This window comes from Oryctolagus cuniculus, chromosome 1, assembly GCF_051225735.1.
Source record: "Oryctolagus cuniculus isolate XC-2025 breed Fujian yellow rabbit chromosome 1, ASM5122573v1, whole genome shotgun sequence".
Taxonomy (NCBI): Eukaryota; Metazoa; Chordata; class Mammalia; order Lagomorpha; family Leporidae; genus Oryctolagus; species Oryctolagus cuniculus.
The window spans coordinates 86,573,126-86,584,288 of record NC_142867.1 but is presented as its reverse complement, the minus strand read 5'-3'; the positions used below and the strand labels follow the sequence as shown (position 1 = coordinate 86,584,288).

General features: G+C 54.0%; 2 protein-coding genes across 2 annotated transcripts; both read right to left on the bottom strand.

The window, feature by feature from the left end:
- Positions 1-203: 203 nt before the first annotated feature.
- On the bottom strand, positions 204-2,535 carry LOC138846099 (lysine-specific demethylase 4D-like). Its single transcript, XM_070060769.2, has one exon. The coding sequence runs from the start codon at positions 2,495-2,497 to the stop codon at positions 416-418; it is 2,082 nt and encodes a 693-aa protein (XP_069916870.2). The 5' UTR covers positions 2,498-2,535; the 3' UTR covers positions 204-415.
- A 4,233-nt stretch (positions 2,536-6,768) lies between these two features.
- Positions 6,769-9,169, bottom strand: LOC138846096 (lysine-specific demethylase 4D-like). The gene has a single exon (XM_070060756.2). The coding sequence runs from the start codon at positions 9,128-9,130 to the stop codon at positions 7,400-7,402; it is 1,731 nt and encodes a 576-aa protein (XP_069916857.2). The 5' UTR covers positions 9,131-9,169; the 3' UTR covers positions 6,769-7,399.
- Positions 9,170-11,163: the final 1,994 nt, after the last annotated feature.

Sequence of the window (11,163 nt, the reverse complement as noted above, 5' to 3'; positions counted from 1 at the left end):
GTCAGCTGCCATTGGCATTCATGAGTACTTGATCCTATCACTTTTGTTCTGACGGCATTGCTAAGATAAGCTTATTCCTACATTTTCTTTTTTAAACCAGCTTAGAGAAAAAACTTACACTAAATTCATTCAGTGAAGTTTATTTGAGCAATTACAACAACTTCAGCAACAAGAATACAAAAATACAATCATTGACTACCTTTCATCTACTCTGCTTCATATACAATTTAAGTTGAAAAACACGCCAAGGAGTTCTCGTTTCTCTTTGCACGAGGAATACATAACAGGCAGAAATCAGAAATGCCAGTCAGGTACTAGGTCTCCAGTGGGGACAGGCCAGGACGAATGCTCCCGTGGCTGGGAACTTTACAGGTTCTGAGGGTCAGGGGCCACTGCACAGTCACAGAGCAGATGGTCAAGGGCTCAGGGGCTGAAGAGCGTTCACTGGTGCTGAACTTGGCTCATGCCACCAGAAAGCGCCTCCCTGTGGCTTGAGCCAGAGGGGACTAGCATCAGGCACCCCAGGGCCGGGGGCAAGCACAGACGCAGCCAAGGTTCTGGAGGCGCAAGTGCGGCGCACCACCCCATCCTCTGCCTGATTCCCAGGAGACGCCCAGTCCCCAGCAGTGTCCCTGCAGAAGCTTCTGAATGGCTGCACGCTGGTGCTGGGAGGAGTCAGCGGCACCACGTCAGGGAGACCCACGGTGATGCTGTCCAAGGAGAGCAGGCAGGGGCCCGGGTGCATCGGGGCATGGGGATCCAGCGGGGGCCCCAAGGGTTGAAGATCCGGGGCGCAGCAACATCCCGAAGCCTTGGCAGGAAACGGGCGTTCAGGGCTCTGAGTAGCACTGACCTCTGAAGCTCCATCACTGGGCAGGGGCGGAGCCTCGGCGCCAGCATTGGTGTGTGCAGAGGGGGACAACAGCCGCCTCTTGGGTGGAACCTCCAGGCTGGGCTCCTCAGCTGGCAGTGGCCGAGGACGCCGACCATGACCACGACCAGGTCTGGCAGCTGACAGGCGCACAGCCTCGGCAGACAGAGCTGGAGTCGGTAACCAGGCCAGGCTGGGCTGCCTGGACCTGCGAACGTCAGTGTGCAGTGTGACATCACTGCTGCGGCCCAGAGCCAACTGAGATCCGGGGCCCACAGGAGCAGCTCGACGGGTGCTACCAGAGGCCGGCACAGGCCCAGTGGACCTAGCCTGGGGCGAGGAAAGCTGCCTGAGGCCCAGGGCAGCCCTCCAGAGCCCGCGATCCTGCCTACAGGCCGTCAGCTCCTGGCTGGTGCACAACGCGTGGCTGGGGCGCGGCTTCAGGCAGCGGCGTGATTTCTGGCTGCTGCATGGCTCCTCACTGGTGCCTGGCTCCTGGCTGAGGCTTGGCCCCTGGCTGGTGAGAAGCGGCTGGCTGGTGCCTGGCTCCCGGCTAGTGTGTGGATCCTGGCTTGTGTGGCCCATGGGCTCCGGGAGGGCCACAGCGCCACGGTCTTGCCCGCGTTTCCACAGCTCGTAGCGCTCGGGTTGCAGGATACGAACGAAGGGGTCCATGTCAAAGGTGACCCTGGCCTCCCCGCAGCTGCACTGGGAGGCCACTTTGCCATAGTCGATCCAGCGCGGGGTGGCGAAATTGATGGCTTCGGCGCAGTTGAAGCCGTGGTTGAAGCCCGCGTGGTAGCCGTAAGGAAAGGTCACCATGAACTCGCCAGCCTGCTGAGTGACGCGGCGGAAGGGGATGCCGTTCTGCCGCAGGACGCTGGGCGAGATGAGGGCCACCTTGTGCCGCAGGAAGGCCTGGCAGCTGCGGGAACTGCCCGGGAACAGCTGCCCGGCCAGGCGCTCCAGGCGCCGCCCGTGCTCCGGGGGCACCGCGTACCACGTCTTGGGCTCCCCGAAGTGCAGGTAGTTGATGCTGTACAGGTCCATGTCCTCCGTGTGCCAGGCGAACGTGGTCTTCCACATGCCAAAGTACAGGTAGGGCGTGTTGACGCCCTCGATGACGACGCCGCACTCCTGCGCCAGCAGGTCCAGAGGCGAGCCCAGGCGCCTGAGGTTCCAGTGTGCCGTGTTTTCATCAAACAGAGAGCCGCTGATGCCAGCGCCGTAGATCGGGGCATCGTAGACACGGGTCTTCCAGTACTTTTGCTCCAACTCTTCGAAAGTCAGGTGCGCTGGGGTCTGGTATTTTGTGCTGGTGGCCAGCTGGCGATACTGTCTCAGGCTCATGGCTCTCCTCTTTCTGTGGAACTGAGTGAAGACACCTGCCCCGCCATAGGCCTTCTGCTGGAGGGGGCGGGCTATCAAGATGTCATCCATGTCGTCGTAGCTCTGTCTGGCCCTCCACTCCTTGGGTGGGATGACCTTGGCCAGGCCTCCTCGGTGTGCACCCTGAGATTCCATCTGAGCGATAAATTGGTTGAAGTCCATAAACTCCTCCATGGTTGGGTAGAATGTCATGATGTGGCAGCTGGGGTTCTGGGGGCCGGAGCTCTCAGGCGTCATGGCTGCAAGACAGGAAAGTGGGCGACTCTGAGTCCCCAGGTGTGTTCTAGATCGTCCCCCTAGAATTTCCCCCAGAGGATCTTCTCTACGTAGTCTCTCTTTAGTAAAGATGGATTCATTCATTTCACAGGCAGAATCACACACATGCACACACACACACACACACACACAGAGAGAGAGTGAGAGAGGGAGGTCTTCCATCTGCCTGTTCACTCCCCAAATGGCCTCAACAGCCAGAGCTGGGCCCATCCAAACCTGGAGCTGCTTCTGCATCCCCCGTGGGTACAGTGGGTCAGAGCACTTGGATCTCCTTCCACTGCTTTCCCAGGCCATCTCAGGGAGCAGGGTTGAGAGCAGAGCCGTTGGAACTCCAATCAGAGCCCATTGGGGATGCTGGCCCCTAGGCGGAGGATTAACCACCTAAGCTAGAGCGGCCTGCCCCTCTCTGCTGAGTTGCTACGTGGTTTCCTTTCTATGGGAAGCCCTAACAGAGATCGAAATGTGGAGAAATGAGAAGGTCTCTTTTCCAGGCTTGTTAATGTCATAGCAGAACCCAAGGAGGGAAGACCTCTTTCCCCGTCTCTCCATCTCTCTGTCTTAACCCTGCCACTCAAAAAATAAATACATGTTTGAAAACATCCGTGAATACTCCTACAGAAGAGTACATGGAGAAACACGAAGAGAACAGAGAGACAACGCACATAAAGCATATTAGGATAACATAGGTGGCATTAATAAACGTCTCCCAAAGACGTTTTTAAAGTTGAAATGGAGTCTTCACGCTTTTGGCATAAGGACTTTCTCAAAAGCACAGGCACCAAATACGGTCTAACAGAATAAGAAATTGAGCTACCTGCCGTGGATGAAATCCTGATCCAGGTGAACACACTCTAGGACTCAGAGAGAGGTGGTTTCCCGTGGCCGCTGCAGTCGCAAGGAGGCTCCATCTCTCCGCGCTTCCTTCTGGCTTTATACCTGGGCCAGGTTCGAATCCAATCAGCCCTCAGCTCAGGAAATCCCAGAGCTGGGTTTCTGTCTGACAGCCAGCTTCATTTTGCCCCACCCTTTGCGTTGACATTTGTAGCCAAACTCAAAGGAACATCAGAGTTGAAAATCAAGTGTTGGGGACAGGCAACCTTGACAGATACAACCAAAGAAATCCCAGGGAGCAACACGAATATCAAACGAATGGAGCGGGTACTTTGTGAAAAGCTTCATTGGGAAGGAAGAGTGACAACAACCTGTCTTGCATCTGCTGGCTCCCTCCCCAGCTGGGAGCCACAGGCAGGGCTGGGCCAGGCTGAGCCCAGGAGCCAGGAATTCCATCCTGGTCTCCCCCAAGAGGGGCAGGGGCTGGAGTACTTGGGCCATTCCCACAGCTTTCCCAGGTGCAGTGGCAGAAAGCTGGAGTGGAAGGGGAGTGGCCAGAACATGCACTATGGGAGGTCAGCCCTGTAGGGTGTGAACTAATCCTTTCTCTCACCCTACAGGCCCCTAAGGGGACATTTTACACAAAAGTCCTTTTCAAAGATTTGCAAAATTCCTTTTAAAAATACAATTATTTTAGGGTTAAAAATTGATATAGAAACATGGATTTTCTTAATACATTTCCTTTTTTTCTTTTTCTTTTCTTTCTTTCTTTCTTTATTCATTTATTTATAGGAAGGCAGGCACGGTTAGACAGAGAGAGAGAGAGAGAGACAGAGAGAGAGAGAAAGGTCTTCCTTCTGTTGTTTCACCTCTCAAATGGCTGCCATGGCCATCCCGCTGCGGCTGGCACATTGTGCCGATCCAAAGCCAGGAGCCAGGTGCCTCCTCCTGGTCTCCCATGTGGGTGCAGGCCCAAGGACCTGGGCCATCCTCCATTGCCTTCCTGGGCCACAGCAGAGAGCTGGACTGGAAGATGAGCAACTGGGACAGAATCCAGCGCCCCAATTGGGACTAGAACCGGGGCTGCCAGCACCACAGGCAGAGGATTAGCCAAGTGAGCCTCGGCGCCAGCCTCTTAATACATTTCTAGCAACTTTTAGAAGATCCTTCATAGTTAAGAAAAAGACGCATTCAGTAGAAAGGATTCAAGTGAGTTCAGTAGGAAAGGACTAAAGTGAAGAAGGTGGAGCTGAGGCTGTGTTGCCTCCACTTAGGGCTCCAGCAGCCCACAGCTGTGCGGGACTCCTGGCTGCTCTGTTTCCAATGCAGCTCCCTGCTAGCCTCCCTGGAAGATCTCCTCTTTGCTCTGTTTCTTCCCCTCTCTCGGTCACTCTGCCTTTCAAATAAATTAAAAGAACACCACTTAATAAACACAAGTTGTATATGTGACTACATACCAAAAACCTTTTTTTTTTTTTTTAAAAAAAAAAAAAGACAAAAAGTGATTATGGTATGCGGCTAACTACCCAGCACTGAGACTCTAACTGGCACCCATATGGGATGCTGCCATTGCAGGTGGTGGTGTTGCCCGCTAGGCCATAGCACCAGTCCCATGAATAGCTATTACACAATGTACACATGCATCAAGACATCACACAGAATCACATTAATATGTGCAATTTGATACATCCGCTACATTCTTATTAAATTAATGAAAACGCATTGAAATAGTGTCTTATGCACGCAGTACTTGACGATAAACAACTATTTCTAATGTATGTATTCATTTTTCATTCTAATTTCAGTGTGCTCATTCTATTCATAAAAATGTGTATTGTCAACCAGCATGTCATGTGCTGGCAGCAGCCTCATTCAAGTGTACTTCAAAGCTCTGTGGAAGGGGCCGGCGCTGTGGCACAGCGGGTAAAGCCGATGTCTAGGACCTATGGGGCCAGCATCCCACATGGGTGCTGGTTCCAGTCCGGGCTACTCCTCATCAGGTCCAGCTCCCTGTTATTGTACCTGGGTATGCCACAGAGGATGGCCCCAGGACTGCACCCACATGGGAGACGCAGAAGCAGCTCCTGGCTCCTGGCTCCTGGCTCCTGGCTTAGGATCGTCTCAGCTCTGGAGGTTGAGGCCATTAGGGAGTGAACCAGAGGATCACTGCCTCTCTCTAACTCTGCCTTTCGAATGCATGAATACATCTTTCAAAAAGAGAAGGACACATCTTGGAAAACGTGTATGTGAATGCACACTTGACCATTCAAACTGTTCTGCCCAAGTTTGTATCAGTTGAAACACTCTCTGCCTAGGAGGACAATTTACACTTTTCACTTTGTCAAGCTCTGGATGAGTATCAACTTTGGAGTGTTGTCCAATCGAGTGAGAGTGTAGTGGTATGTCATTCCGATTTGCATATGCAGGGACACTGCTGTGGCATAGCCGGTGAAAGCCACTGCCAGTCCTGCAAGCATCCCATATGGGCGCCAATTGAGTCCAGGGTGCTAAACTTCCAATCCTGCACTCTGCTGTGGCCTGGGAAAGCAGTGAAGATGGCCCAAGTGCTTGGGCCCCTGCGTAGCCGTGGAGCCGTGGGAGACCTGGAAGAGTCTCCTGGCTCCTGGCTTTGGAGCGGCGCAGCTCTGGCCCTTGTGGCCAATTGGGGAGTAAACCAGCAGATGGAAGACCTCTCTCTCTCTCTCTCTCTGTCTCTCTGTCTGCCTCTCCTTCTCTCTCTGTTTAACACTGACTTTCAAGCAAATAACTAAATCTTTAAAAAAAATAAACTTATCATCTGCTTCCTCGTGGCCGACATGCCCGTGAACATTTTACTAAAGAGTCTGGGGCTGTAATTCTGGGCAGCCAAGAATCCCTCTTAGGGTGAAGATCAGGGGAGAAAAGGAAGACGAGACTCTCCCCACCCCGGGTTGTCCTGCTATTCCGTTTCTACCAACTGCAACAATAAAATACATTTTGCCACCTGCCTTCCTGCACATATAACCTTCATTTTGTATTAGGGATGCCTCTAAATTCTATATATTTTGCTAGACATGTATCAAGTATTTCTTCTTCAGTAAAATGCTGACTTTGGTACTAAATAGTAACTAAATAAAAAGTCTGCATCTTCAGAGGGTATGCAGCTTCCTCGTGGTGGTATGTTTTGAAACAAGGCCTACCTAGGCTTGAATTTTGTCAGCTGCCATTGGCATTCATGAGTACTTGATCCTATCCCTTTTGTTCTGACTGCATTGCTAAGATAAGCTTATTCCTACATTTTCTTTTTTAAACCAGCTTAGAGAAAAAACTTAGACTAAATTCATTCAGTGAAGTTTATTTGAGCAATTAAAACAACTTCAGCAACAAGAATACAAAAATACAATCATTGACTACCTTTCATCTACTCTGCTTCATATACAATTTAAGTTGAAAAACACGCCAAGGAGTTCTCGTTTCTCTTTGCACGAGGAATGCATAACAGGCAGAAATCAGAAATGCCAGTCAGGTACTAGGTCTCCAGTGGGGACAGGCCAGGACGAATGCTCCCGTGGCTGGGAACTTTACAGGTTCTGAGGGTCAGGGGCCGCTGCACAGTCACAGAGCAGATGGTCAAGGGCTCAGGGGCTGAAGAGCGTTCACTGGTGCTGAACTTGGCTCATGCCACCAGAAAGCGCCTCCCTGTGGCTTGAGCCAGAGGGGACTAGCATCAGGAACACCAGGGCCGGGGGCAAGCACAGACGCAGCCAAGGTTCTGGAGGCGCAAGTGCGGCGCACCACCCCCTCCTCTGCCTGATTCCCAGGAGACGCCCAGTCCCCAGCAGTGTCCCTGCAGAAGCTTCTGAATGGCTGCACGCTGGTGCTGGGAGGAGTCAGCGGCACCACGTCAGGGAGACCCACGGTGATGCTGTCCAAGGAGAGCAGGCAGGGGCCCGGGTGCATCGGGGCATGGGGATCCAGCGGGGGCCCCAAGGGTTGAAGATCCGGGGCGCAGCAACATCCCGAAGCCTTGGCAGGAAATGGGCACTCAGGACTCTACTTAGTGTTGACCTCCAAATCTCCATCATTGGGCAGGGGCGGAGCCTCGGCGCCAGCATCGGTGTGTGCAGAGGGGGACAACAGCCGCCTCTTGGGTGGAACCTCCAGGCTGGGCTCCTCAGCTGCCAGTGGCCGAGGACGCCGACCACGACCACGACTAGGTCTGGCAGCTGACAGGCGCACAGCCTCGGCAGACAGAGCTGGAGTCGGTAACCAGGCCAGGCTGGGCTGCCTGGACCTGCGAACGTCAGTGTGCAGTGTGACATCACTGCTGCGGCCCAGAGCCAACTGAGATCCGGGGCCCACAGGAGCAGCTCGACGGGTGCTACCAGAGGCCGGCACAGGCCCAGTGGACCTAGCCTGGGGCGAGGAAAGCTGCCTGAGGCCCAGGGCAGCCCTCCAGAGCCCGCGATCCTGCCTACAGGCCGTCAGCTCCTGGCTGGTGCACAACGCGTGGCTGGGGCGCGGCTTCAGGCAGCGGCGTGATTTCTGGCTGCTGCATGGCTCCTCACTGGTGCCTGGCTCCTGGCTGAGGCTTGGCCCCTGGCTGGTGAGAAGCTCCTGGCTGCTGTGAGGTTCCTCACTGCTGCGTGGCTCCTGGCTGAGGCTTGGCCCCTGGCTGGTGAGAAGCGTCTGGCTGGTGCCTGGCTCCCGGCTAGTGTGTGGATCCTGGCTTGTTTGGCCCATGGGCTCCGGGAGGGCCACAGCGCCACGGTCTTGCCCGCGTTTCCACAGCTCGTAGCGCTCGGGTTGCAGGATACGAACGAAGGGGTCCATGTCAAAGGTGACCCTGGCCTCCCCGCAGCTGCACTGGGAGGCCACTTTGCCATAGTCGATCCAGCGCGGGGTGGCGAAATTGATGGCTTCGGCGCAGTTGAAGCCGTGGTTGAAGCCCGCGTGGTAGCCGTAAGGAAAGGTCACCATGAACTCGCCAGCCTGCTGAGTGACGCGGCGGAAGGGGATGCCGTTCTGCCGCAGGACGCTGGGCGAGATGAGGGCCACCTTGTGCCGCAGGAAGGCCTGGCAGCTGCGGGAACTGCCCGGGAACAGCTGCCCGGCCAGGCGCTCCAGGCGCCGCCCGTGCTCCGGGGGCACCGCGTACCACGTCTTGGGCTCCCCGAAGTGCAGGTAGTTGATGCTGTACAGGTCCATGTCCTCCGTGTGCCAGGCGAACGTGGTCTTCCACATGCCAAAGTACAGGTAGGGCGTGTTGACGCCCTCGATGACGACGCCGCACTCCTGCGCCAGCAGGTCCAGAGGCGAGCCCAGGCGCCTGAGGTTCCAGTGTGCCGTGTTTTCATCAAACAGAGAGCCGCTGATGCCAGCGCCGTAGATCGGGGCATCGTAGACACGGGTCTTCCAGTACTTTTGCTCCAACTCTTCGAAAGTCAGGTGCGCTGGGGTCTGGTATTTTGTGCTGGTGGCCAGCTGGCGATACTGTCTCAGGCTCATGGCTCTCCTCTTTCTGTGGAACTGAGTGAAGACACCTGCCCCGCCATAGGCCTTCTGCTGGAGGGGGCGGGCTATCAAGATGTCATCCATGTCGTCGTAGCTCTGTCTGGCCCTCCACTCCTTGGGTGGGATGACCTTGGCCAGGCCTCCTCGGTGTGCACCCTGAGATTCCATCTGAGCGATAAATTGGTTGAAGTCCATAAACTCCTCCATGGTTGGGTAGAATGTCATGATGTGGCAGCTGGGGTTCTGGGGGCCGGAGCTCTCAGGCGTCATGGCTGCAAGACAGGAAAGTGGGCGACTCTGAGTCCCCAGGTGTGTTCTAGATCGTCCCCCTAGAATTTCCCCCAGAGGGTCTTCTCTACGTAGTCTCTCTTTAGTAAAGATGGATTCATTCATTTCACAGGCAGAATCACACACACACACACACACACACACACAGAGAGAGAGAGTGAGAGAGGGAGGTCTTCCATCTGCCTGTTCACTCCCCAAATGGCCTCAACAGCCAGAGCTGGGCCCATCCAAACCTGGAGCTGCTTCTGCATCCCCCGTGGGTACAGTGGGTCAGAGCACTTGGATCTCCTTCCACTGCTTTCCCAGGCCATCTCAGCGAGCAGGGTTGAGAGCAGAGCCGTTGGAACTCCAATCAGAGCCCATTGGGGATGCTGGCCCCTAGGCGGAGGATTAACCACCTAAGCTAGAGCGGCCTGCCCCTCTCTGCTGATTTGCTACGTGGTTTCCTTTCTATGGGAAGCCCTAACAGAGATCGAAATGTGGAGAAATGAGAAGGTCTCTTTTCCAGGCTTGTCAATGTCATAGCAGAACCCAAGGAGGGAAGACCTCTTTCCCTGTCTCTCCATCTCTCTGTCTTAACCCTGCCACTCAAAAAATAAATACATGTTTGAAAAAATCTGTGAATTCTCCTACAGAAGAGTACATGGAGAACCATGAAGAGAACAGAGAGACAACGCACATAAAGCATATTAGGATAACATAGGTGGCATTAATAAACGTCTCCCAAAGACGTTTTTAAAGTTGAAATGGAGTCTTCAACGCTTTTGGCATAAGGACTTTCTCAAAAGCACAGGCACCAAATATGGCCTAACAGAATAAGAAATTGAGCTACCTGCCGTGGACGAAATCCTGATCCAGGTGAACACACTCTAGGACTCAGAGAGAGGTGGTTTCCCGTGGCCGCTGCAGTCGCAAGGAGGCTCCATCTCTCCGCGCTTCCTTCCGGCTTTATACCTGGGCCAGGTTCGAATCCAATCAGCGCTCAGCTCAGGAAATCCCAGAGCTGGGTTTCTGTCTGACAGCCCAGCTTCATTTTGCCCCACCCTTTGCGTTGACATTTGTAGCCAAACTCAAAGGAACATCAGAGTGGAAAATCAAGTGTTGGGGACAGGCAACCTTGACAGATACAACCAAAGAAATCCCAGGGAGCAACACGAATATCAAACGAATGGAGCGGGTACTTTGTGAAAAGCTTCATTGGGAAGGAAGAGTGACAACAACCTGTCTTGCATCTGCTGGCTCCCTCCCCAGCTGGGAGCCACAGGCAGGGCTGGGCCAGGCTGAGCCCAGGAGCCAGGAATTCCATCCTGGTCTCCCCCAAGAGGGGCAGGGGCTGGAGTACTTGGGCCATTCCCACAGCTTTCCCAGGTGCAGTGGCAGAAAGCTGGAGTGGAAGGGGAGTGGCCAGAACATGCACTATGGGAGGTCAGCCCTGTAGGGTGTGAACTAATCCTTTCTCTCACCCTACAGGCCCCTAAGGGGACATTTTACACAAAAGTCCTTTTCAAAGATTTGCAAAATTCCTTTTAAAAATACAATTATTTTAGTGTTAAAATTGATATAGAAACATGGATTTTCTTAATACATTTCCTTTTTTTCTTTTTCTTTCTTTCTTTATTCATTTATTTATAGGAAGGCAGGCACAGTTAGACAGAGAGAGAGAGAGAGACAGAGAGAGAGAGAAAGGTCTTCCTTCTGTTGTTTCACCTCTCAAATGGCTGCCATGGCCATCCCGCTGCGGCTGGCACATTGTGCCGATCCCAAGCCAGGAGCCAGGTGCCTCCTCCTGGTCTCCCATGTGGGTGCAGGGCCCAAGGACCTGGGCCATCCTCCATTGCCTTCCTGGGCCACAGCAGAGAGCTGGACTGGAAGATGAGCAACTGGGACAGAATCCAGCGCCCCAATTGGGACTAGAACCGGGGCTGCCAGCACCACAGGCAGAGGATTAGCCAAGTGAGCCTCGGCGCCAGCCTCTTAATACATTTCTAGCAACTTTTAGAAGATCCTTCATAGTT

Excerpts from the sequence above, each read along its gene's own strand:
- LOC138846099 (XM_070060769.2), bottom strand. The coding sequence starts at position 2,497 with ATGACGCCTGAGAGCTCCGGCCCCCAGAACCCCAGCTGCCACATCATG.
- LOC138846096 (XM_070060756.2), bottom strand. The coding sequence starts at position 9,130 with ATGACGCCTGAGAGCTCCGGCCCCCAGAACCCCAGCTGCCACATCATG.